General features: G+C 46.2%; 1 protein-coding gene across 1 annotated transcript; it reads right to left on the minus strand.

The window, feature by feature from the left end:
- Positions 1 to 8,209: 8,209 nt before the first annotated feature.
- On the minus strand, positions 8,210 to 24,217 carry LOC118788147 (cysteine-rich secretory protein LCCL domain-containing 2-like). The gene is made up of 15 exons (XM_036544034.1): positions 24,060 to 24,217; positions 20,831 to 21,175; positions 19,436 to 19,554; positions 17,920 to 18,052; positions 14,992 to 15,107; positions 14,150 to 14,250; positions 13,641 to 13,865; positions 13,406 to 13,466; positions 13,243 to 13,309; positions 12,941 to 13,071; positions 12,703 to 12,746; positions 12,515 to 12,587; positions 11,956 to 12,031; positions 10,228 to 10,358; positions 8,210 to 8,410 (listed from the first exon to the last, which is right to left on the minus strand). The coding sequence occupies exons 2-15, from the start codon at positions 21,095 to 21,097 to the stop codon at positions 8,359 to 8,361; spliced, it is 1,596 nt and encodes a 531-aa protein (XP_036399927.1). The 5' UTR covers positions 21,098 to 21,175; positions 24,060 to 24,217; the 3' UTR covers positions 8,210 to 8,358.
- Between the last annotated feature and the right edge of the window lie 3,097 nt (positions 24,218 to 27,314).

The raw sequence follows: 27,314 nt of genomic DNA on the forward strand, positions 1-27,314 counted from the left end.
CTATGGTTCATGACAGCATCGGCCCCACTCTATCTGTTCCTGGACCATCTCGTTGTTGAGAGGTAGTGAATGTTCCTTGATACAGAATAGGTTTGATCCTGGCCTGAACTCAAGCCTAGATCTGAGGCAATGTATACTTATAAATTATTTTGAGGAAAAATACAAAAACCTTCTGTTGTAATTGAAATGAGTATGGGCTGAATTCCTTTGAATTTTGTCTTCAAAACCCCAAGCCACTTTAACCAGAGTCTGAATCCTTTGTTTTTAATGGTTTGTAATCATGCACTGTTTTGCAGGCTATATAAACTGTGGTCTTTGTCGTATTAAATCAATTAAGTGGTTGCAAGAAAATGGTGTCTTTAAAGTGGATTTACCATTTTAGTTGGAGAAACACATTCAGACACGTCTCCTTCTTTCTCTCTCAATCTCTGTCTCTGTCTGTCTCTCTGTCTCTACATGTATATGCACAAATGCTTATATATATACTGTATATATATATATATATATATATATATATATATTGATATAGATATATAGATATAGATACTGCTACACACAAATTATTTTGAATATTAATATATTTATTTCATTTTGTATCTGACCTACATTGCCACAACTGAGACGGAGTGATCTGCCTTGTGCTACATGGTTTTATGCCGTTAATAGCCTTCCCAGATTCCTGGTGAGTTACTGCGGTCTCTCAACCCCGCAGGATCCTGAGAGGGGTCTCCCCGTTTCCTGCTCTGGTGTTATTTAAGGACCCCCAGGGTGCCCTTTTCACGGCCGCCACCTCCCACCCCCAGCAGCCTGTCAAAATGAAGAGTCCTGTTAGCGTACTGCCTTTGGAAACTGCAGAGACTCAGCAGCCACACAGACCCTGTCAGAAAGCTCGAACCCGGAGCCAGGAAGCTCCCTGTCCTCCATAGCACCCCTAGTGTTTGGAAGGATCTGAGTGCATCCTTTCCTCCTTCTCCTCATCCTCTCCGCATGACACACACAACACCGTGTGATGCTAACCTTGCAGGAGCCCAGACAGTGTTACAGACATTTGTTCTAAAGCTGAGCGCGAAGAGACAGACAGATATCTTTGGCCGTTACAGTCTCCGCAGATGTTTGTGTTTATCAGCAAAACGTGCCAACACAATGTCGTCCCATGTACTGCTGCTCTCTCTCCCGTCCCGGAAACAGCGCCACCTGGTGGGCCTCAGAGATCTTTGAGGCACCCCTCCAGCTTTTCCTCTCAGCAGTAGCAGCAGCCACATATCCATGATATATGTTACAGCTATATATTCTGTTAACAACAGCCGCCCAGCTCCTGGACACTGTATGCCTCCACGTGGCAAAACCCGCAGGCCCCGCCCCCCACACCGCCCCTTCCACATGCTGGATTTTTAATCTCTTGGTTTGGAAAAACAGGGTCATAATTCATTGGCTCTCTGTCATGATTTTCTTTGTCTTGATCATATCATATACACCCCTGTCCACACCAGTGATTTCTGAGTACTGCCTGTGCTTCCGAAATTGTTGCCCAATTTCCGCTGTCCTAAAAACCTAACCCCCTTTCACAGATGCAAGCTCTGCGATGACTAAGCTCCTATCTCCATCACCACACAGCTGGGTCCTCTCTCACATACCTGGATAAAATGGCCATTTGTTTTGCAGTGGAGAAGCAGCGGCCGAATTGGGTCACCTAAATCATCCTTGAACGTTTTCTGAAACGCACAAGTGTTGTTTTTTTTTTTGTTGTTGTTGTACTGTTGAACTTGAACCTGCACATCCAATCAACAGCAACCCCTCGTTAATCTCAAATAGCCTCTGAGCTTTATGGAACTCTTTCCAACATGCATACTGATGGTCAGCTGCAAAGATGATTAACTGAAGAGATGCAGAGGCTGCATGTGCTTCCATTTCCTTTAAAATTGTCAAACAAGCAAAACACACAGAAATGAACTTTTAGGAGACGCTGATATGGCATTATCAGCGATTCATTTTTATTGGGGAAGATTTTTTTTGAACCTCTTCCTTCCTTGTTCCTATGAGAAGGGTTTCTGGCGAAATCTGAGTACTATATCAGTGTTTGGTAGGACCAAAGTAAACACTGAAATTATTTATAAATGCATCCCTGGCCCTGGACACAGTGCTTTCACAGTGTGGAAGTGTTGCAGTCAGCCAATGTACCGCTGGGGCCCTGAGGAAGGGTAGCAGGGAGTCAGTATGCCACTCGAGAGCAATGAAGTGGAGCTGAAAGTCAGTGTAGCAGTGAGTCAGTGTACTACTCTGACTGTGAAAACGTATCAGGGAGTCAGTACAGCATTGAGTCAGTGTACTACCCTGGCAGTGTGAAAATGTAGGTATGACTCAGTGTGGTGGTGACTCAGTGTAATACCCCGGCCATGTGAAAAGTCAGTGTGGAGTCAGCGTGGCAATGAAGGCACTCGCCTGACAGCATTGAAGTGGAGCAGGAGTCTGCTTTATCACGCCCACAGTAACAGCGGTGGTCTGCAGTGAAGTATCTGTCAGAAAACAGGAGCCTGACAACTGCCTGTGTGACTTGCAGGGCCAGAAGAATGTCTGTCTGCCTGGCTCTCGATTTAAGTTTGTGAGTGACTCCATTCAAATTATTACACAATACGCTGGAAACAGTTCCCAGATCTGGGGCCGATGCCCGAATGAACCAAACCGAGAGGGAGCAGAAAAAATGTTGAGGCAGGCTTTGAATCACCTTGCAGAATTTGGTGACAACAGGTAATTGAATCCTCCCTGAAGGAGACCTTACAATAGGCGGATGTAAATTTGGCAGCGAACCTTCGTGAAGCTAAGAGCCATTTACCGTGAACGGTATGTTCTATGTCTGAGGACCACAGAGGGTGATAAGAGACAAACAAACAATTCCTCAAAAGTCCTCTATTGCGAAATTACATTCTTAGCTATGATCTAGGCCACGCTATTCCTTGTCATTGCGTTCTGTTATTTTACAAAGGGCTGGTGGCCTTAGTCATTGCAGAACGTCACTGCTGTGGTGCTTTTGACATTTCTCCCAGCGTGAACATAGCAGACCGGCCTGGGAAATCCTCATGTGGGCGGAGATCCTGACATCATAGCAGGTTAAAGGGCGGCCCTCGGTCCACTCTGAATTCCCCGTGCGAGAGAGCCGGGGAGCTGCGTCTTTATGACTCCAACAGGAGGGGACAGGAGGGTGACGTCACTCTCTCAGGCCAGCGTCCTCCTCTGCACGCAACACAGAGATCAAATGATCAAATGAATGTCAGCCCCAGAGGAGACAAGGCCAGCAGGGACTCTTTTAGACTCTCATTGCTGGCAGACAGATGGTCGATAAATTGTGCACTGTGATATTAGAACTGCTAGGGCAGCATGTTTCACAGAGAAGGCCAGCTGTTTGTTGGTATCCACCAATTATTGTATTACAAGCTGCAGGCAAAGTGCATTCGGTTCCCATCCTCTCTACGATTCCAGCACTGAACCAGCAGATGAGTAATTGAAGCCACAGCTGTCCATAGCTGGCTGGTCATGTGACAGAAAGCTCCCCCAATCAGAAGCAGGAAAGGGAAGAGAAATGGGAAGGGTTTTTCAGGCAAGCCAAAATACTGCTCTACAAACAAAAATCACTCCAAATCCCTCCCCACACACTGTCTCCAATTCAACATGGAAAACAGGAAATTAAAATGTATATTTATATTCAAAGGCTGAGTGTAGAGGGACCCTTTGACGAAAAGCGCTAGTGGTTTGGTTGAGCGTGCTGCCTCAAGAGAGTTGTGGGTAACAGAGCGGCTGCAGCCCTTGAAAACTAAATCCACGAACCAACCCCTCTTTCATGAACCTTCTTGTTTGCAGAGACACAGTCACTCCCGCGGACAGCACGAATGACAGATAACCTTAAGTGTGAATAGGACTTCAACTGAAATGAATGTTTTGCTCTCCAAGGAACCTCAACAGGGAATGTTAGACTTTATCCCAATTTCTCTAGAACAGACATTCATCAAGCGGGCCTACGACAGCTGTTTACTGGGAGTGTTGAGCACAGTACAGTGATTGCTTCCCTAGCTCAGTCTCCCTGACGTGTGCAAGTGGCAAAATTTCAGGAGGGGGTCACTTGCTTTCATAAAACAGATCTGGGGAATGGATGTGTGGAGCAAATTGCAGCGGGTCACGTCCTTGCCTCTAACATAAATCTCTCGACTTCAAATTTAATTTCAGATTCAGATCGTTTTTTATTAAATTGGACAGCAGTGCTGTTGCAGTAATAACAAAGAGAATAGATCTATAGTGCCTTCTTTCTGTCTTGGTGTGAGGTCCCTTTTCTCTCTCTCTTTCTACCTTGCGGGGTTTCAAGGGTAACTTCCTGACAGCATCAGCTGGTGATGTTTGAAAGGCTTGCTGACCTTTCCACCTCCACACGTGCGCGGGCCAGACCTCCACGCTTGCACGTAGAGGTCCACCTAAAGCTCGTCACAGCCAGGAGTGTGGGATAAGAGCTCCAACCGCGGACCGCGCGCCTGAGGCAGTCTTCGCTGGCTGTCTGAAGCTCGATGGGGTCTTGCTGTGTCACGGCACATCTGTGTTTCAAGAGGCCTCGGTGGGAGAAACGCACACAAACACTCGGGGGGAGGTGTGTGCATGACTCGCCCATCTGATGGATGAGTCCCGGCCATTTCCGTAGCCACACGTGTGCTGTCCTCTCCATGACTCGCGAACTGTATTGCCCTCACTCTCTCTCACTCTTTCTGCTTCTCATTTCCGAAGCTCGACTTTGACGATTTTCCATGGTAGATGTTTATTACAGGCAACGTGAGGTCAAGCGAGAAGCACGATGTTCAAGAAGTCCACTTCGAACTCAGCGGCCCACTGGAGATTACTGCAGAACAGCTTCCACTTTACACAGAACACAGAAACAGGAGAGAAGTTTTATATAGCTCAAGTCAGAGAAAGCTGCTGAGTACTATGTACAAATCTCCTCATACAATTACTCAGATACTGCAGTGTAAGTTGCCAGAAGTAGGGCAGGTCTGCCTCACTCAGGAATCCATACGATACTTACTATGCAGCACAGCTGATGATGGAGGATATGGATTCTCAAGCATTGTCTACCACACCATTAACTGTTTAAAGATGTTTCCCATTTTACAGACACAGAGTAGAGCCATCATGACCTAACACACATAAGAACAGAGAAGTAAAAAAGGTATTTTGATATAGGAATATATTTACATCAGTGCCATCAGTATATGTGCTGTACACACCTCCATGCATTCAACAATATAAAAGACATCACAGAACCAAAAAATCGTCACCACATGCAAACGTAGTTCCCTAATTTTTTTTTTTTGAACTGTTGTACAGTGCAGATCAAGCAGTTAAAGACACCATTTGACCTGCAGTGTTCATCATGTTCCCTAGGGAATTATGTGGCTCGCTATTTTTATTTTCTTCAGTTCTTTTAAATTGTTTCTTGTTGCCGCCTTTACCCTGATGCTCATTGCGCCGTTTGAAGTTGTTGAAGTTTGCTGTTTGAAGGTGTATGGTATGAGTTGTAGGTGTATGGTATGGTATGAGTTGTAGTTGTACAAATCTGATGTACAACTGTGTCTCAAACAGACCTTGCTCTCAGCTGAAAACTGTCTCATTGTGGAACTGTACACATCCTGTCCCCATACTGTCGCTATACTTACTGTATGCACTTTTGTAAGTCGCTTTGGATAAAAGCGTCTGCTAAATAAATAAATGTAAATGTAAATGTAAGAATATTTCATTTAGATTTTTTACAATGGCATTTCCAGATATATTATTAATGTAACAGATACAGAGTAACTGATTAATTTAATAGTACAATTTTTGAAACAGGCAAAAACTTGAAAATAAATCTGGGAAAAAAACCTAGTAAGTTAGACATCTATATTTTTCCACAGTAAATCCTGAACTTGGACATCGTGAGACACCGCAGTCTTTCAAATCTTTGCAATCTCTTTGGAGGGAGGACCAGATTGTTTCTTAAGTCCTTGAAAGTACTTTTCTTTGAAAGCTTTTTTGCCCCCAAAGCTTTTAGGTCTTTTTAGCTATGTGGTTCTCTGGAACCGCCCACCCAAGTACTGCGACTTCTCCAATCACACCTGTGTAATCATGTGTCATCCCTCCACCCTCAGAGAAAGGCAAATTTTGATTGGTCAGTCCTGCATTATGATGCTTGTGTAGAAAATCTATTTGATTTGTGCAGAGCTGTCTCTGGGGCGCTCCAAAGGGATGTCACCACCCACAACTCTACAAGGTGAACACTAAAACAGATGTTATTTTTGCTTCGGACTATTCAGTCAGATTTTTCAATCACTTCATAATTGAGGACAAACAGCAAAGAAATTTCATTTCTTTATTTAAAATTGTGCAAAAGACAAAAAAAAAACCTCTGTTTGCTGTATAAAAAAAGAAAAAACATCACACACAACACACATTTCTGTAAGGCACTTTTACAACAGAGGTAATATTTTTTTAAAAAGACAACTTGAAAATATTTACACAGTACACATACCTGCAGCTGTACAAACAAGTGAATAATATAATTTCCCTCCAGAATTCCCATGTTGTTTAGATAGAAGGCAGAGACAGAACTGACGTAACTGAAAAAGAGCAGCAAGACGGAGAGTTGGGCAAATTGATTCTGCTTTTTGCAATGCGCTCTCTCTTCTGATTGGTCCGACTGCCACGTGTGACGGCTGCTGTCCAATAAGAGGCAAGCGTGCAGAAGGTTTGAAGAGAAAACCCACCCGTCCCAGATTCAGGATGGCACTTGGTAAGGAAGACGAAACCGAACATCAAAGGGAAAGATGCCAGCTACTCTGGGATCCCATGATTTCGAACAAAAAAAAAATTCAAATAGTTTTGTTTTCTCGTGAAAACTGACTGACCAAAAAAGCCAAATAAGAAAAGCGTCAAGACTAAGTAGAAGATTTCAGTGAAGAGTTCAACGTCCACAGCTTCCCTGCTGAGGCTTCTCTACTTAGCATTACATGTCCTTTAGTTAAGCATCTTTTTATTACATTGTTGTATACTCTATTACTGGTTTAAAGGGATCCATGCTGGTCATGTGATCTTTATTCTACAAATCATTCCCAAGGGCATTAACTGGTACTTCAGCTGCAAATAGCCAGCCCTTAGACATGTTTGTGTGCTGAACTGTAAGTTACTCATAGTCTGTGTGTTTGCCCTACACAATAAGTACAGTTCATTCCCTTGTGGACATTTAAATACCTTAAAATGTGCTTGTACTCTTTAATGCTTTAGAACCTGCCTCCCGAAGTTCTGTTCAATGAACCATCCACATCAAGGTTAGGTGGGCATGGAGAGAGGAGGAGAGCACAGAGAATAATTGTACATTATAAATGAAGTACTGCTGAATTGAGTAAAAGTCTGACGGTATAGGAGGGTATGTTAGGTTTACTGAAGAGGGTTTACTTAAAATTGCATCTCCATCTAATTTCATTGTGATCATCAGCATTGTGGATAATTGTTTCCTTGGATGGAATTACCACTATTTATCTAGGAACATGAATATCTTAAACTATGTCTGTTCCTACTCTCTCAGGGTTTTCACCATTTGCACCAGGAGGACTATATAGTGTCAGAATATAGGAGGTGTAGGAATATGACTTTTTATTTTGGATGTGTCCTCCTCTCTCCCCAGCCTGATCCACAATGGTTTGTCCTCACTGAACCCCTTTCACCTGAAGCAGTAGTCACTCAGACTACAGAACGTTCGAGACCAAATAAAAAGATCGAGGAAAAAAAGTCAAAAGATAGCCAGAAACACTAAAGCAAAGAACAGTTTCAAACAATCAACATTACAAGGCACCACCATCAGCTGATCAAAACAGATCACATTAAATATGTACAAAAAGATTAAACACAAGTGCGATCAATATACATTCCTGTGTATGGAGATCAATCATTCGCTTCAATAATAACAAATATTTTATATATATTTAAAAATCATGACCTTTAATTTTAACCTACATGTCAAGACGGAAATAACCAGCCCTGCTGTTAAAATCGTCATTGATACTGTACAGCATTTTGCATCTGTTGTTCTTGTATTGGCATTAAAATTTAAAAAATGACCTTTATCCAGATGAAACATGAAAAAAACAGCCCTTTCTGATCTCCCTCTATGTGGGGAGATCAGTGTTATTGATTACTAGCCGGTGATCGGTACAGAGCGCGCGGACCCCTCCTTGGACGGGATGGGGTGGTCCGAGTCACTGCCATGGCGCTGACCTGTGGGCACTTCCTGTCCTTGGAGAGCAGATGGGGAGACCCTGTGTGTTCCTGGGACCGGAGTGTGTGCCAGACGTCTCACTCCCTCACTTTGAAAAGGCGGAACGAACCCCCCTCTGTATTGCTCTTACTGTAGGAAGCACACAGCAAGAGGAGCCTGTGACATTTACTCCCACACAACACGCACATACCCTACACACAGGATGTCAGCAAGCATCATCCCTTCAGGCCCCCTGGACATACACGCTCTTTCGGTAACGCTTTAGAATAGTGTTCGGTTATCAGATTTTAATGAAGCATTAACAACTGAATTATACATTATAGTAAATTAATAAATACGTAACTGATGGATACTGTGGAATCTAGCAACCCTGGTCTCCTACTTGATCACTTTTACTAACATTTGTTTCATAAAACAACAATGCATTTGTTAATGATGTGTAATAAAGTCATAAATGCTTTATTAAACGTTTAGAACTGCACCATAGCACACAATCCTTCAGTTAGAGGTTTTAAGCTGAACTGTGGAGACGTAGTGTTTTTTGGGCCCAAGGAACTCAACTCAAGAAATTTAAATCATCTCTGCTTATTTATCCTGTGCTTATGGTCATCAATACCCCTGACAGCTCTTTGAAGTACCTCTGTTTTATATATGGTTTTCATTTGTAAAGGTTGATTTTTCCTGTTCTGATGATGAGTGTAAAAACACAAGTATAATCAATTTACTGATTAGAGAAAATGTGTTTCCAAAGTTCAAGAACAGTATTTGGCTTCAGTACAGAAATGATGCAAAAAGTCCTTCAATCCCCTAATAATGTAAGTAAAAAAATCCAAAATAAACAGTAGTCTGTTTTTTTCATTTTTGTTGTTTTCTCTGGAAAACCTAATTGCAGTTTATGTAGTGAGCACAATCTGAGTCACAGACCAGATGATCTGGAAAGAAAGACTTAAACGAACGCTGCCTCTATCTTATTGATGTTTGCGGTCCCACTTGCAGTAGCTGACCTTTCCAGCAATCAGAATTAACTATTATTCTTGGCCTGGTGGCTTATTATTAATCAATTATCAAGATAGCCTTGATGCCCTACCAAATTCAGAAATATTTGGATCAAGCTGGTCTATTGGCAACAGATAGACCATAATCACAGGCTAATAGGAACCACTGAGTCAGCCACCAGCAGAATTTCCATCCACACGCAGCTAAGAAACTGTTAGTTGCAATCATTTCCTTGTTTATAGGTATTTGCCTACATGGGTGGTTTACCCCAATTTTCTCAAGGCTACAGCGTCATTAAATAAGGGTCACCAGCTTCGGTTTCTGTTTGCACAGCAATAAGTTATTCCATTATTCCATGAGAAGCAGCTTTGTTGTCATTAATTCCCCCTGACAGAGGATCATCTCTGAATCCCGGCGTTGCCTTGGTAACGTGCCACGACCCTCATAAAAGAGCGCTCAGCCTTGTTCTCTGGAAACAATCACCAGTTTACTTGAATGACGAGAAATGTCATCCAATATGAGTGTCTAATTGGAGCTCAGAATTAACCGCATGTTGGACACACTGGACCAACAGCCCTTATAAGCCTAATGTATCCTTTAAGTGCTGGGTACATCCATCCAAGCACTTACCCTGGGTTTTATTCTATCGCATGGCTAGCCCTATGGGGCCTATGGTTAGGAGCAAGATGCCAAAAGTGAGGTTTTCGTTGAGTGGGGGGGATACCGCACTAGATTTCACTGAGCGCCGGCCGATTTTGCCCACACGGCACTTTTCACATGCAGTGGCGGTGTATAGAAAGAGGGGTGATGAAGTGAGGTCTCCCCACACACAAACGAGAGGCAATTAGTCATCTGCGCACCACGCTCTGAGACACCAATTCCTGCGCTTTAACTGCAAGGCCCTGATGAGGGGGGGAAAGAGGAGGAGGAGGAGAGAGGAAGAGGGGTACCTCTCGGACTGGATGCCGTTCTTCAGGGTTCCCACGTAGCTCTTCCTCTTATCCAGGGCCAGGACGTCCACGTAGCCCCCGGTGGCTTTGATCACTCCAGCGTGAATGGCTGCCCGGCAGATACTGGAGCTCTGGAGGGGGGGGAGGGACATGCAAGAGTTTCATTAAATCCCTTACTGTCGTGGCATTGACTCCTCAAATACAGCAGTTAACTCACACACTCACACAGACAGGCACACACACGCACGCACGCACGCACGCACACACACACAAGCTGACACACTCACTCACACACACACACAAACACATTCTCACACCCTCGTTCCTTCTGTTTCTTACAAAAGAGCCCCCCTTCACATTGTGAAGTGTGTTTATATCCACACGTTGTTTGATAAAGTCTCAGTGCCAATGGAACACTTCAGCCAGGGGGAACCGGACACATAGATTACATCACTATTGAGAGCATGAGCTCATGAGCCATGAGCTCAAGGCAGGAATCTCGGGGTGACCCTCAATAACGAGCCACGCTCTGAAGATAATGACCTGGGAAACATGGGCTCGCATGGGGTTTGCCTTCCGCCCCTCTCTTCTGGAGTCACGCTTGAGACCTAACGGATGGAGAGCCCCAAAAGGAGGACTGGGGTCTGGTTCCGGGCTGCGTCCGGATATGGGTGCTTATCGTTACCCTAAGAGCCCTGTTATCTCTCCATCCCGACTGCCCAAAGGCACAGAGGTCCCCTCTGTCCCCTCACTCTCCCTGCTGGACTTGTGCCCAGCCTGGCCAGCTCTACCCTCTCCACTCAGTATGATCCTCTTAAACCCCAGGTCAGGCCCACAGAACTCCATTCCGGGTTTTCCTGCTCTCTGTAAAACCACTAACATTCTCAGACCCTGGGTAAAGCAAGGAGGGGAGTTCAATCACAACAGTGATTAGTTGGATCAGGAAGTGAAATGCATGGTTGGCACGAAAGCCTGCAGACATCGCGGCCATCCAGCACTGGTGGTGTGGGGAACAGGACTGTCGGGGGTGCGTGTGTTATATCAGCAAGGGCTCCTACTTTTTTTTTTTTTACTGCTTGTACAGTAAAGTTTGTGTATTATGAGTGCTGGAGTTGGTCCGATTTCCATTCCTGAACAATGGGAGTAATTAGTGCCTGCTGGAGCCCTCCTGGGAGCTCTCTGAAGTGGAGCCAGCTGGAGGGGGCCTACGATTTTCCAGCACGAAGCCGAAATGAGCGCAGAGGGCAGCGGGTTCACCCAAGGGCAACAAGATTTCAAAACATGCATTCCCAGAGTCCGGGCCCGCGGCACAGCATGGCCGATATTAACGCGGGCCCGTTTCTGGTCTCCCTCTTTTCATCTGGTCCATCGAGGAGCGGGGGTGACGAGCGCCGACACCGCGGAGAAACTCAGCGCCGCCCGAGGAACCAGGCCACCTCGTGACAGGCTACACAGCCACAGGAACGCCAGCTTCCTGCCAGACAGGAGCCGGTCCGGTGGCTCCTAACGAGGGGGCCGAGATGTGGTGTCGGCACGCCTCTCATCCGCAGGCTCCCTTGTTCGCAGCGGCCCTTGGCTGCTTCCCGCGGTTGCCTCATTCCACCAAAGCAGCACCATTGGTAAAGTGCTCCACCGCACCCGGCAGCTCAAAGCCATCAATCATCTCTGCTCCCACACACACTGGATGCTCTCAGCACTGCACCGAATCTGCAGGGACCGGATACTCACGTCTGTATAGATGCCGTTCCCCACCACTGGGGCCCAGTACGAGGGCTGGCTCTTGCAGTTGGCGGGACAGAACACTCTGAGGATTCAAAAGGAACACAGTGAGGTGGCCTTCGTGGAAGTGGTCGCAGGAAGGAGTGTGACGTCACTTCCTGAACCAACAGCTTGGTTGTTAGAGTGGTCAGAAGCTTGTCAACACCGTAACAGGTGACGGCTTATGTTTAAATAGATCGCAGCATGTTCGTGTCTCATTACAGAGAATCTGGTCTTGTTTGTGCAGGCAGCCACTAAACAATGTGTAGAGCATGAAGAATGAACTTTTTCAGCATGTTTTTTTTCTCTGTTTTGTTATGTTTTTGCCGATCCTGCACCTTTGAGAGATCCTGTCTGTTTCATTAATTGAGGTTTCAAACATTTGGCTCCCATCTGTGGCCTGACTCTAATTTGATGTTTTTGCAACTGCAAAGCCTTTTCTAGTTTTTCAAACAGCTGGAGTCCACTCCTGACTTCAGCCTCTCATCTGGTGCACGCTTGTGAGCAGACAGGATGTGCGGACTGGTACCTTGGGCAGTGTGTCTGTGGCTTCCTGAAGGGGCAGATCTCTGCCACTGTGGCATAGCAGTCTGCCGACATCTCTGCAGGTGACACAGAAAGACCAACGTCACACACATCTGCGCAGCTCATCAAACAGTTTCAACGTGAAAGAAGCATGTTAATGCTGAAAGATATCTGCAGAGGGTTTAAGCTTACTTTCCACTCTCGCCACCACAAACGCATTCCCAGGTTTGAATTTACTGTGGAAATAAACAGGGGAAAAAAAAACTCAATCTTTCAGCCACATCAACATTTTTTAAGTCAGAATCCCGTTGAACAGGTCAAGAATTCTGATTGTTTTCTTTAACAGCCATACAAAGGCCACAGTTATAGCCAAACCAATCAGAATTCAGAGAATCAGAATGAAAGGTTGAAGGGAAGTGGAGAGGTCTACCTGAAAGACTCAATTCCATTCTTCGTTGACTTGACAAAGAATGGGAGCTTGTCTTTCCTGGTGATGTCGACCAGACCTCCGTTGTTGTCAATCACCCCATAATGCATTGCAGCGCGGCAGATACTTGATTGCTGAAAAAAACGACAAAGCGGGAAGCCTCAGAAACATATCGTACCACATATATGTATTTATATATTGCATATATTATACATATATAATTGCACATAATTTTGTTTCACTTGTGTCATACAAAGCACCAGCCAACAATCAAAATAAACCCCAGTGCGATGTGGCGGACTTACCACGTCGTAAAAGAGTGTGCCCCACAATTTGCCCTTGTTGTTCAGACAGTTAGCAGGACAGTTGTACCTGTGGGGAGATTGCAGATCGACAGAGTGAACGATACACCTCCTGGTTCGGAGCAGGTGAAATCAGGTAGGGGGTGTTCGTTACAGGTGGGATTACCTGTTGCAGGTGGCTCCTCTGCACATGTCACGCATCTTGGTCTCGCACTTAATATTGCGAGCTGTGAAAAAAAACAATAAAAATACAATTATTACAGATTACAAATAAAGCAGCATGGCTGTTTGAATGTGAACAGTAGGTAATCTCAGGTGATAGTCGTGGGTACTTTGGATTAATGGCCATGGTGTTTTTTTTTAAGTGATGTCCCAGACTACAGCCACTCCATGCCACTCACCAAGGAAGCTACTGCCAGCAGGCTTGGATGTTCGGGGCTGCTTGGTTGTAGGAGGCTTCTTGGTTGTTGGGGGCTTCTTAGGTGTAGATGGCTTCTTGGGTGTAGCTGGCTTGGGTTTGGGGGCAGGTTTGGCAGTCGTCGTTGTTGGGGGTCTGACCGGTACCTGGGGCTTCTCCACCTCGTTCATGTCTTCTGTCTCGGGCCGCTGAGGAGTCTGTGAGTCTCCTGGAGACGGGATGGAGGTCATTATCAAAAACTTAACAAGCATTTAGTCTGACTAACTGTTCAAGTCACTCCATCAGCAACACACAAACACACATACCTACATAGTATACCAACAGTGTAGTATGAGCAAATGTATTAATTATAACAAAAGTATGAAAATGCAAAACAGGAAAGTACACAAGACATACAGTGAGGAAATTCAATTGAAATATACAATTTGCATGTCAGTTTACTGCATTTTCTTACTGTTCAATGAACACACAAGTGAGTATGTTTCCTCATACCTTTGTAGCATAGGTTTTCCCTGCACTGTCCTCCGTAGCTTGGTGGGCACTTGGAGCAGGGACGTCCATGCTGGTATGGCGCCTCTCCGATCCAGTTCCCCCTGGTGAGAAGCACAGCAGTCAGCGTGACTTCAGACTTGACTTTTTTATTGCCTACACAGTGTTCAGGTGCAGTGGACCAAAGCCCCCCCTCCGCACAAAGCCGGCCACTCTTTGTTCTTCACCCATTACCACAGGCTGTTAAAACCAAAGTTCACCTGGGAAAAATATTCACCCTGTCATCCTGCCCGGTAATTAAACCATTAGAGCTGGCCCAAGCCTTTGTCATCCTTAATTGAATTCCCTTCCCACCTTTTCCGTTTGTGATCTAAATACTGCGTGTCACGCCAGAGCTGCTTCATAAACAGACACTTCTAATTAAAATCCCTCCTGGTCCACAGAAGTCCCCGCTCACAGGAAATCAAAAGGACTAATTACACACACAGGGCAACAGGAGGGGGGTGAAGGGTGAAATTGATGTATGGTAGTGTACTTGGCTTCCATTGCCTAGTCAGATTGCATAAGTTAATTAGTGTTAGGGGCTTGAATGGTGTTATGCTCACATTCACCGGTCTGGGAGTGTGTTGTTAGCCTGGTCTGACACCGTTGCTCATTTAACTTGAACGGATACACTCATATTCTACTGTGCTGGAAGTTGCTCTGGATAGGAGCGTCTGCTGCATGCATGTAATGTAATGTAATGTAATGTAATGTAATGTAATGCAATACAATGCAATGTAATGTAATGTAATGTAAAAAGAAGGTAGGGAGAGGACCGAGGAGGAGGAGGATGTCTCCCTTACTTGGGCGAGTAGTTGCAGACGAGGTATACGGCGTTCTGCCAGATCTCTCCCCAGACGTTCATGCTGGGGCACACATGCACAGCGCACCCCACTCTGCTGGTGGTGGCCCAGACCAGCTGAAAACAATGAGACACCCACATCAGTACCAGACCGCAGTTCCTGTACTGTCTACCTCCTCAAGGAGGCAAGGAGCATGCTCATCCAAGCTGGCTGCTTCTTTCCTGCCTTTGCAGACACACAGGCAGAAGGATCAGCAACTGTCTTGGAGTGCAGTAGCACAAGAATGCAATGTTAACTATTGCTAATAATATGCAATGAGAAGACATTTTTATAAAGATAGTATTGAACAATAAAAAATTTAAGTAAATTCTACGACAGAATCTTTTGAAAAAAAAAAAAACGATATAAATTGAAAGAGCTGCAAGCAGAGCCACCGTCCTAGTTTCTCTGGGAGGTGTGCCACTTTCCACTTCAGGGACAGGAAGACAGCAAGAAGCTTACAGGAACTATTGGTTCCCAAACTGGGGTACAAGAACCTCAAGGGACACCTGAGAATTCTCCCATGAGGCAATGATAGATTGCAACCCGCACTTTGTTGCTTTATGATTTTGCTAAACTGCTGACTGTTTTTTTTCCTAATATGCTGTTCAAGCACAGAGAACAACTTGTGCTCTCATGAGCCCATATCAGAATAACCCATGGGAGCACACAAACACACCAAATTTATTTATTTCCACACGCAACACAGTATGACTTCAAAAGATTCATATTCATTTAGCGGGGGTGGCATTTATTACTTAAATTTAAGTGCTGGTGCAGGTGCACATATCCAGTTGGTGGTGCATAAAATGTAATTTTGGGAAACACTGACAAAAGCCAGACTTAGGTCTGGATTTCATCAACATTCTTCTTTCACTTTGACTAACAAATAAAAGCAAGTGTAATTCTTGTGAGTGTAAACGCAATTCTTTTCATTAATTTTAGCGACCGCTGAACTTGCCAAACTTCTGTGAAAGACAACAGAGTCAAAATTAAGGCAATAAGGAATTGCTTTAATCCAGGCCTCAGTTTTGCCCTTTCCACATCTTCTACATTCTTCTGATGTCTACTCCCAGCTAGCAGACAGAGACAGAGAGAATGCTCCTTCTCCAAGGAATCCCCTCTCTGCCTCTTCCTGCCCTTTGGAGAGGCACCAGGGGGTTCAAACTCTGAAGCAGTGACTCGACTACAGTACTAATGACCGGACGAAGCACTTCACCAGTCTGAACACTTGATCTGATCTCAAAAGAGATACAGGAAATGCTTAACACAGGACAAAAAGACTTGGAGGTGGTGGTGGTGGTGGTGGTGGGGGGGGTGTTGCAGGGGGCTCCCTCAAATCAACGACCCCCCCCCCCCCCCCCCCCCCCAAGGAAATGAAAGTTAGAAGTGAGGGGAGACGTGTGTGGAGTTGGCTTTGTTCCCCACGCTCTTCACATCTACAAAGGAATCCAGGTCAAACACAGAAAACAGCCACAAGTCTGAGAATGGTTTCCAGATGGTGATGACCTGGTTTTGGAGGAAAGAGAGAGAGAGAGTTGGGGGTGGGTGAGGGGGGGGGGGGGGGAGCTGTGTTTTTGCAAACCCATCCCAGCCACAGTGTAAAGTCTGAGGGAGAGGCTAGGAGAGGCTAACTGCTTTTGTTTTCATATTCACACACTGTTCAAGTGTTGCATTCTGGGAATCCCCATCCATTTGTTCTCAGAGAGGTGGCGGTGCAGAGCTTTTTGCATAACTTTCAACCCGACTTGACGTGTAACCAAAGGTGCTGGAGGGCCAGGATTGTGTGGTTGTACTCCAGGCAAAGAAGTACTCGACCTGAACCGCTTAAGTTAATCTCCAGCTGCATAATTGAACAACAGATAAAATGTAAGCTATGGCCGGAGCTGGAGATAAATAACGCAATGCACTATGGGTCCCACAAATGGAGCCGGCTGGAAATCTCATTCCTGGTCCCCGATCGACCTTCAGCTTTGTGTTTACGAGTTTCTACGCGGGCCGCGTCGGTCCCACCACCACAGCGGGCTTCTCTCAGTGCGCTGAAATCTGACACCGGTTGAAAGGGCCGCCTCTCACATATTGATTATGAGCAGGCCCTAAATACCTGCGGTGGCGCAAACACGGGTCACATGTGCTTCGCGTTAGACGCCAAGAGCAAAGGGAAAACACACGAGCCGAACAGCGCAGGCCGGAGTCCCGCGGAGCGCTGGGACAGAGATACCTGACCTGAAGCGTGACCTAATGTATACCTGACGGGCCAGGGCAGAGAGTTCACCCGAAAAGCGTCCGCCCTTCGCGAATTAAGAGTTCGCTGGGGTCGTTTCTTCAGGACGTGAATATTTTGAACTTCAGGGTCTGCGGAACAATGCAGAATGCACTGAACCGGCATGTGCCTGTTTTCAGGCGAATACAGTACTTTTCAGTCATCCTCAGTCTACCTACCTTCATTTCCACTATGCCCATCCATACCAGGGGCACTGTCCACATCCCTCGTTTGCATTTATTCAGCAGACGCTTTTATCCAAAAGCAACTTACATAAGTGACACAGAGTACAACACAGGCAAAAACCATAAGGAGTCAACAATATTAGAAGCACTGCATGGCCAGGTTTCAATGGTTGGCCAGACAAGGTACAGTTTTGAGACATGAGAAATTCCTCTAGGGAATAGTGTTTCAGGTGCTCAGGTGAGAGTGGAAGAGCTGTGTCTTCAGATGTTTCTTCAGGACAGAGAGGGACTCGGCAAAACGGATGAAGTGTGGAAGTTCAATTCCGCCAATTCCGCCATCGGGGGACAACGGCAGAGAAAGCTTTCATGACACCTCTAATGCGACAGTCACGGCGAACACTAACTGCCACCGAGCCTCGGGCTTCAGCAGGTGTTGCTCACCTGGGTGTAGTGGGTACACATAGGCCCTGAGCAACGCTCAGGACACCAGGGGTTGCACTCGTGTGGGTAGGGGTAGGTGTAGTCCTTCACCTCGTCGTACCAGGCCTGGACATGGTATGCAGGAGAGCGGTACCTACAGGGGGAAGACACTGTCAGTGGCAGCGTAGAAAGTTTGGGCACAGATGTTCTATATATTAACCAGATGGACAGCTCCATGTGCTTCACACTGCTCTGATTTGTTGGCTCATTATGAATGTCCTTGAAGGGGCATGGTCTAGAACACAGCATCCACAGCTAAGAAATACTCAGCTAATAAAACGAAGCAACAAGTACTGGGAACTCCTGTTATCAACCAGAACCTCCTGAATAAGGAAGTATGGAGGATTCAAGAAATGCAGGAGTGGAATATCTGGTCATAATAAATAGAATATCTGTGGGTTGGGCCCCGTATAGCTGCCCCAGAGGCTCATGGGAAATGCCTGGAATGCCCGTCAGCTGTGTCCGGGCTCTGCATAAAACAGTTCCGCAGTTTTCTGCTGAATAATCTGATTCTTCCCCTGCAGACAGTCTCACTATTTGTTTTCATCAAGGAGGAGGGACGTCCGGCCGGCATTGGAGGGCAAACAATCCGCTCCGGCCTGACGTACTCATTATCCGACTTTTATTGGCAAATATTTCTTTTTCTCGCCGTATTGAAAAGCCTGCTCCCAGCTGCCATCAGAGGCGGCGGGGGGGGGTTCTGGGAAGGGGTGTAGATTCCTAGAATGGCACCTGCTGTGGGAACACTCTGCCCAGCACAAAGAGTCACTGTATCGGCCTCATCAGCGCCAAAGCCCGGTCGCCTCTCATCCTCCTCTGATCTATAGGCTTATTACATAACCTGCATTGTGTGCCTTTGACTGTGCAAAGAACCCAACCAGCCGCGGGCTGTACTGCGTCTGTGAAACTGTGTGTGTGTGTGTGTGTGCATGTGTGTGTGTGTGTGTGTGTGTGTGTGCATGTGTGTGCGTGTGTGTGTGCCCGTGCACGTGCGCAGGGGTATTCCAAGTGTGTGCACAGCTTGTGCTGTGTTTGAGTTCAGCGTACCGTGCCTTCTGTGTGTGTGTGCGTACACAGCATGCACGCTGTGTTTTAGTCTGACGCGTCATGCCTTCCGTGCACACTCATTTTGAGCGCAGTCTTGTGTGTGCACAGTGTATACAGAGGGGTGTGTACACTGCAGGAGTGGTGTGACGTGCATGTTGTGACAGCGTATATTCTGTGTGTGCAGTGTCTGAATATGGTGTAGCATATATATTGCATATAACGTGTACAGTTAGTCACCAGTGTTTGATTATAAATAGTTTATGCAGTCTGTCAGTGTTTTAAATGTAGTGTTGTGTGTGCTGTATGGACAGTGTTTGGAAATAGCTTACCATGTGTATTGTTTGAGTGTGTATGAGTGTAATGTGGTGAATGCGTTGGTGTGTGCAATGTCTGAGTGTGTTTGGCACAGCATACAGTCCTTTACTCTCACCTGCCCCAGTGTACGGCCAGGTTCTGTCCAATGGACATGAGCAGATCCTGGGGCCCGTGCTCCCACAGGCATTCCTCCGCCCAGAGCGTGGCTGACCGCTCCAACTCGTCATCCCACACCTGAGCACAGAGAGCACATACCTGTCACACACCTGTCCGCCCCGTGTTAGTGACCAGAGGGCCAGCACACTCACACTACAGGATGTGAGAGCACCTCCACAGCACAGTAGCAGTTTTCGCACATTTCATGAGTCACCTTCACGTTTCATCACCACAGCTGAAACTTCACATAGTCTCCATTCATATGGTAAAATGCATACAGAAGCCATTCAGGTTCAGTGCACAAAGGCACAGCATCTGAACATGCTGTGCTCTGGGCTGAAGGTCTGATCTCCTACCCCTGCAACACAGCTGCGCCCTCTCCTGCACTGACCCGAGTACCAGCCTCCTCCGCTCTCTCACAGACGTGCAGGCTTTACGCCTTAATCCTCCCGCCTCAGAGCAGACCTTTCCCTCAGCTGAGGGGAATAGAGCCTGGGCTGACTCCATTACAAACCCCGCCGCACCGGGTGGTAAAATTACACATGTTTACTGCCATCTATTAGCTGTGGAAAAAGGACAGAGTCCGCGAGGGGAAAAGGACTCTGTGTCGTGGCGCTGTCGGGCCCTCTCAGAACCGCAGGCCCGGACAGGGAGTCTGGAAGAGTATCGTCCTGTGTGGCTCCTCGCCCCTCTCAGTAAATTTCCAGGGCCCCGGTGGTCACCGCCGCCCCCCTCCCTACCCGCTGCAGGCTGCTGAAACCCTCGCTTGTTCGTTTGGGGCCTGGCAGCGTGAGGAGCCGCGGGCGCGTCCTGACCCCCTTATCCCTACCCCTCTGCCTCCCCAACTCCGCTCCAGTCTGCCTCTCAGACCGCTGTTGGCCACCCCGCCCTTCCCTGCACCCCCCACCCCCCCACATCCCTTAGACTTCTCCACTGTCTGACGCTCTCAGCAGGCAGCCTGCAGGCAGGGTAATTATGCCCCCAGTTAAACGCACATGCACCCCCCCCCCCCCCCCCCCCCACACACACACCCCTGTCCATGAGTTCATTCTTTCCAAAAGGTGTTGAAGGATAAGCACTGTGAAACCAGCGCAGCGGTTCTCAACTCAAGGAGGCCCGTGAAAGCATCTGGCGGCTTTATCGCAAGGGAGCTGACAATGCCTGTGTTTTAATCAGACACTCATCTCAGCTCTCTAACCAGAAAACCTCTGAAAAGACCACCAAAACTGGTGGCCGTGGTAGATTAGCACGATAACATGGCAATATCTGAGGGTGGAGTATTGAGTATTATTGAGTCATGTGTCCTTTTCACCGTGTGTTAGTAGTAGCTGAGCAGTGGCTCAGTTGCTCTCACCATGTACTCCATGTTGGCGGCAGAGGGGTAGACCCCGCCCCTAAGTTTGTTGTGCAGCTGTAGGATCTCCTCTCTGTCGGACCACTGGATGGCCCGCCGGGCCCGGCCGTGCGCCGCGTTCCCCGTGCGGTTCTGGTCCGGCTCGTCCTGGTACCGGCTCAGCAGGCGCTGCAGCTCCGGGGAGTCGGGCAGGAAGAGGGCAGCCGTGTGGCGGGCGGCGAGGGCCAGCAGGCCGAGGGTGGTGAGCCAGAGCATGGCGGCGTTCATCTCCCGCTCCTCTTTCCTGCAGACTACAGTAAGCTGCCTGTGTGCGCTCCTCTCCCAAGCTCCCTGTGTGTACACGGCCTGTAGGAAAACACACTTCTGTAAGCCTCCGGACTGACAAAGCAGGTTTCAGTGGCACGCACACATCCAGACAGACGGTTTAGTTAGCACAAGCAGACACACACACACACACACACACACACACACACACACACACACACACACACGCACCCTCTCACACTTACACACACACAAAGCCGTGCCAGCAAAAACTGAACAGCAAACATCGCCGGCCATTGCTGCCTCCCTCCCACCTCTTATTCACTCACTTTTTTTTTTTTTTCCCTCGTTTCTCAGCCTCACTTCATTCGAGGAGGAGGGTGCAGACTCCACAGAGTAAACTACACACAGCTCTGCATTAAACTAAAGGCAGGCAAGCTGGCAATAGCACTGAAAGCAAGCGGGCAATTTATAGACCTGCTACAGGCTGCATTCCACGGAAGAATCATGTCGTCCTACTGACCTGCAGAGGGAGCCCTCTCTAAGAAACGCACTGATGCCCAGGACTTGACAGAGGTCAAAAGTTCAATACAGGCAACAACCTGTGAAGCTGCTTATCTCTATAACTGACTGAAAAATTTGCATAACTGCAGATGGACCCTTTTATAAAAATGCAACTACATGTAACTACCATATGCTCTGTGAAAAGATGTCTTTGAAACCAAAGAAGTGTTTTTTCGCCTGACTGTTGAAACATTTGCTCAGGCAGCAATTAACCAATGACGCAATTAACCATGTATTATTTCACTTCAAAGATGTTTCGCATTTGAACGACTGACTACACTCCGTTTCTGTGGCTCATTAAGGTATCGTTTCATCAAATGGCACTCAGAATCTACAGGGCAGTTTAACACTTTCGATGCTCTTCAGTGTTAAATACTCATTGATTAAAATAACTGTGAGCTAGACAGAGTAAAGGCTGTTCTGAACTGTAACAATGATGTAGAGTGTAGCAAAGCTAACTGTACAATATTTAAAGTCCAGCAGTAACACAGAAGGATAAGACAAGGAATAATGTCACAAGGAAGCTCATAGCTCTGATTAGCTGTGCGCTGCTCTCTCGGATCAGGCCTGAAGGTTTATTTAATCCTTGCTGGGAAATATGTACTATCTGTAAACATGGCCCCAGGAAGATTATTAGAGCCTATTCATTTTCCTTAATGGCCTGGATTCAAAAGGCATTTATTACTTGAGTGGAGGGAAGGAAATCATATTGGCCTGTGCTGCAGGGCAAAAGTAAAAAAAAAAAAGTGAGTTTCCACCTCAATCTCATTAATACTTATGACCGATTTTTTAAGACTCTGTTACCTGACCTGACAAGAAGCACTCCCAGAAGACGGGCAGAGAAAGAGAGAGAGTGGGAGGAGGGTGAATTATTGTACGGTATTTAGGATAACTGACACACTGTTCCAAGATCTCCTGGAAATGCCATTTGGGTAGCCCTCTCCTCCCTTGACTCACAGTGCTAGCAAAGTGAAGGCATGCTGATGGTCTATGCCTGTCCTACACTGTCACCACACAGCCAAAAAAAACACGGTGCACTTCTGAAAGGGCGCGCTGCAGTGCTCACTAGGGGAAAAGGATGGAGCTACAGAATTTGCCCTGCTCCCTTTCTGCCTCCCTCCCTTTCTAGGAAAAGTCTTGAGGTCTGACACCTGGTGTGTGTCAACACACTGTCACCAGGCCAACCACGCCGGACTGGCCAGCGCCAAGCCCCTCTCTCCTCCCCCCCCATGCCTTATTTCTGTGCTTTCCCATCTTTGTCCTGAATTTTATGCGGGTGTGACAGACAGAGAGCACCAGGACAAACACAAAACCCAGCCTGTCTTCACAAAGGTGAGCCACGCTCACCCGCTCACTCACTCAGATCCATCCTCCTGAGCTTTCCCTCGTCCTTGATCTCTCTCATCAGTTTTCTCATCCCCACAGCAAGACTGGGGAACACCCACATGAGAATGGCAACCTCGTTTTTGAGTGCTTCTGCAAGTGAAGTGTTTACAAAATCCACCTGGCATTGCTGAGTGTGTTTTGAAGGGCAGAAATTCAAGAGTCCCATGGTACAATCTCAGAACTGGAGGGTGGTGATGCCACTACAAGCCAGCTATTACTTCATGACCAAAATGCCGCCATAACCAAAATGTAAGCCGCATCACGCGTTACATGTTATATACTCCAGCGTTCCATTACATGGGAAATTGCAAAATGTTCTGCCCTGTTAATGAGTCTTGCTCCCACTCCGTCTCTCTCAGCCGCGTCTTCCACTGGCAGAGTTTGTGAAACACTTACTCAAGCCCTGCTGCCAAAGCAAGCATGCACTTTCAGCCCCTCATCTCGCTCTCCCTCTCTCTCTCTCTCTCGCCTTCTCCCTCTCTCTCTGGAGTCTGCAGAAGTTCCTGTTAAACGCCTCTGTGGTCAAAATCATTTCGCTCCGCACAAGTGGCTGATTTCAGAGGCAGCGCGCGGTAATTATTCATCTTTACCCTAAATACACGTTCATATACAAAACTTGTCAGTCTGCCGGCAATACAAAAGCAAGTGTATTGTCAATTTGTTTTTTTAGTTATGTTTAAAGTAGAGGTTTGCATTTTTTGTATTTTATTCAAAGGAAATGCAATAAAAAAGTTCTCTATGTACATCATAATCTGGCTCAACAAATATTTGATTTATTATCCTTGAACTGCTTTAACTGATTTGCCTTAATCGAGATGCTACACGCAAAAAATGAACTCCATCGTATGTAAATAAATTTACGTTTTGCCGGTCAATTAAAAACACTTAAAATGCTAGCATTCATACTTTTGACATCCCTGCTCAGTAGGAAAAAAATCACCATTAAACTACATATAAAAGACAACACACGAAACCAACCGTCATTACTTAAATTACACATCAAAACGCATCTTACCACAATCAGTGGATTATCCGGTAATTATCCTAAAGCTTCCTGCGATTTGCAGAACTTCGACTATTTGCTCTTCTGTGCCGGCAGGAAGATTTTTTTCTTCTCAGACTCGTGGTGGCTAATCCGCGGTGCTGACCGTCAGTGGGGCGCGAAGGCTACAGACAAACTGCAACTCCTAACTGATTCAATGACTGCCGCTCGGAGCCTTATATAGGAATGAGACCCCGATGAAGAAGAGGAGGAAAAGAGAAAAAAAAAAAAAAAAAACTTAACTCGTCCCCCTGACTCCCCCACTGCCCCAGCGAGTCAGCGAGGGCGATGTTCTTGGCAAGCCCCAGGCGCTCTGACGCAAAGATGCGGAGAGGAAAACGCAGTCAAAGAACGTAAGATACGTAAAGCACACAATGACAATAACCATCAAGAGTTTTACACACACACACACACACACACACACACACACACACAGCTGCATTTCTTTTTTTGTGTAATATATTTGATATTACATATTATGTTACATATTGTGTATGTATGCCAGGGGCGATTCTAGGACCAAACCTTTTGGGGGGCTCAGCCCCTAATGAGAATGTGACATGCATACGGTGCCTTGCAAAAGTCTTCAACCCCCCTGATAAATCACTCATTTCACTGGATAACAATTAATACATTAATATTTTTCTATATATGATATTTTAATTTACAACAATAATACTTTTAATGAATTACTAGTAAGTAACATGAGTTTTACACCACAAAAAATTTAAGAAAATTAAAAATGGAATATGCTGTTTGCAAAAGTATTCAACCCTTTTCACTTTGGCAAACCTCAGTTCAATTAAGTACATTAGGTGTGTGTAATATTATATATATATATATATATATATATATATATATATATATATATAAATATATATAATGTATATATATTTGTGTGTAATATAAATATATATATGTATATAATATATGTCTAAAATCGCCAATGATGTATGCATGGCAGAATTAAATGTAGACACCATTTGTATATTTATATGTTGTACAATGACTGTGGATTCTGCTGTACATTTGTTTTAAATCATGTTATATATATATAGTATATAGTATATAAATGAAATGTATAATATATAAAATGAAATACATAATTATATCATATTACATATATTTTTCATTTTGTTTTGATACACAATGTTAGCAACCCCCTGGACTGGCTTATAAAGTTTTTTTATGCAACAGGGTACACAAAGTTTTCAGCAGTTCAGAAAGGCTAGGGCGAGCCGTGATCCAGGAGAAGGGAGGAATGAAGAATGCTTCAGTACTGCCTGTCTTGGCATAGATGTGGCTCAGATGGGCAAACAAGCCAGCGACCGCTCAACTGAGCAAGTACGATTAATTACCCACAAGATAAAACTACGCTCAGCTCAGCTCTGGCACGGCTCCCTGTCCCACTGGAGACAATCAGAAAACTAATAAGGAATTCTGCATCTGTGCTTTGCCTCCAGGTGGGGAGAATCCCTTCAGCAATGCCATCCAAGGCATAACTTTACAAGCACTCACAGTTTGCACAACTAAACCAGCATTACATCCTCTCCCTCTCTCACAGACACACTCTCTCACTGCACTGGCAGGCTGTATGTGCGCGCACACACACACACGCACGCACTCGCACGCACTCTACACTGGGCCACTCACCACATTAGCAGACTGTTACACACACATATAAGCTGTGCATCAGCAAACTGGCAGGCACCCCCCCATCCCCTCTTCCCTCTCTCTCTCTCACACACTCACACACACTCACACACACTCACACACACAATCCTGGCTCCCAGGATGTTGTCAGGCTGATGTTGACTTAAGTGTGAGTGAAACTGTGGACTTATGAAGCTGCAGTGTGAGCCGCCTTCATTTACTTGAGATATCATGCACACCATCTTGCTGTGTTAGGGATTGCTTTGCTACCTACAGCACACCTGTGTTAGGGTCTGCTTTGCTGTGTTAGGGTCTGCTCTGCTGTGTTAGGGTCTGCTTTGCTACCTACAGCACACCTGTGTTAGGGTCTGCTTTGCTACCTACAGCACACCTGTGTTAGGGTCTGCTTTGCTGTGTTAGGGTCTGCTCTGCTGTGTTAGGGTCTGCTTTGCTACCTACAGCACACCTGTGTTAGGGTCTGCTTTGCTACCTACAGCACACCTGTGTTAGGGTCTGCTTTGCTACCTACAGCACACCTGTGTTAGGGTCTGCTTTGCTACCTACAGCACACCTGTGTTAGGGTCTGCTTTGCTACCTACAGCACACCTGTGTTGCTGTTAAGTATAACAGTACAGCTCTGTGACAGAGGTTATTAAATATTTTTGGCACTTTAGACTTGGTTGATGACACATACTTTTCATTGCACAGCTTGATGAGAAGCAGCACAACATTGTCTCGTCTGCTACAAATCAACATCCCAGCAGGGAAGTAGTAGTGACCTCTGATTAGAGATGTTTTTACCTGAGGAGAGGGGAAAGGAAGCTGATTTAGGATGCCTCTTGCAGCTTGGTGCCTCTGTGGTACTGGGTTGTTGTCTTCCCACCATTGTTAGAGCTACTTGGCATTTAACTGGCCTGAAGCAACGTTCGATGTTCTTTAACTTCTTCACTGACAGAAGTCATGCGTTTTGCAATTTTAAATTACTCAAAAGGCAAATTAAGCTTGAGAACTAACAGAGCCATTTCCATTGCCCTCTAATTACTCGCCATTCAGTCACTGTGCCCAGACAGTTATTTTAGTAATGACGTAAGCAGTTTGGCTTTGAGGGGGTCTGTATTCATTCCCTGTATGTGTACTTGGAGAGACGGGCACCTTACTGATCATCCAATTCTCCAGCCACCCGTCCGTCACTAATTAACTAACAAAGGAGTGAACACACCACCTGCCCCCCCTGGCTAGGGCTAACATATATGTATCTAAAAGCCAACCATAACAACATTACCATACCGTAACAGCAACGCTAAGCAGTAACAGAAACTGAATCTCTTGGCCCCTAAGATCTCTTTTCAGAACGTAAAACTCAAACCTGCTGAGCCTTACCACCCCAGTGCCAAGTCTAAGAAGGTCACAATGTGCGTGGTTGGAGGCGAGGGGGACTGTTTGTTATCACCAGAGAAACCCCAAGAGGAGAACGGCGCAGTTCAAACACCCCCAACTCCCCTCCCCTCCCAGCATTGGGGTCTCAGCTGTCTGGGCACTGCCAGCTTGCCAACAGAGTGTCCCGGCACAAACGCA

The sequence above is a fragment of the Megalops cyprinoides genome, chromosome 13 (genome assembly GCF_013368585.1).
Source record: "Megalops cyprinoides isolate fMegCyp1 chromosome 13, fMegCyp1.pri, whole genome shotgun sequence".
NCBI lineage: Eukaryota > Metazoa > Chordata > Actinopteri > Elopiformes > Megalopidae > Megalops > Megalops cyprinoides.

What these genes read in the sequence shown, in the direction of transcription:
- LOC118788147 (XM_036544034.1), bottom strand. Translation starts at nt 21,097, where the DNA reads ATGAACGCCGCCATGCTCTGGCTCACCACCCTCGGCCTGCTGGCCCTC. An exon ending in GGAAAACCTATGCTACAAAG is followed by an intron (nt 13,866 to 14,149) that starts GTATGAGGAAAC and finishes TCCCGTCTCCAG; the next exon opens with GAGACTCACAGACTCCTCAG. An exon ending in AATGGAATTGAGTCTTTCAG is followed by an intron (nt 12,747 to 12,940) that starts GTAGACCTCTCC and finishes TTATTTCCACAG; the next exon opens with TAAATTCAAACCTGGGAATG.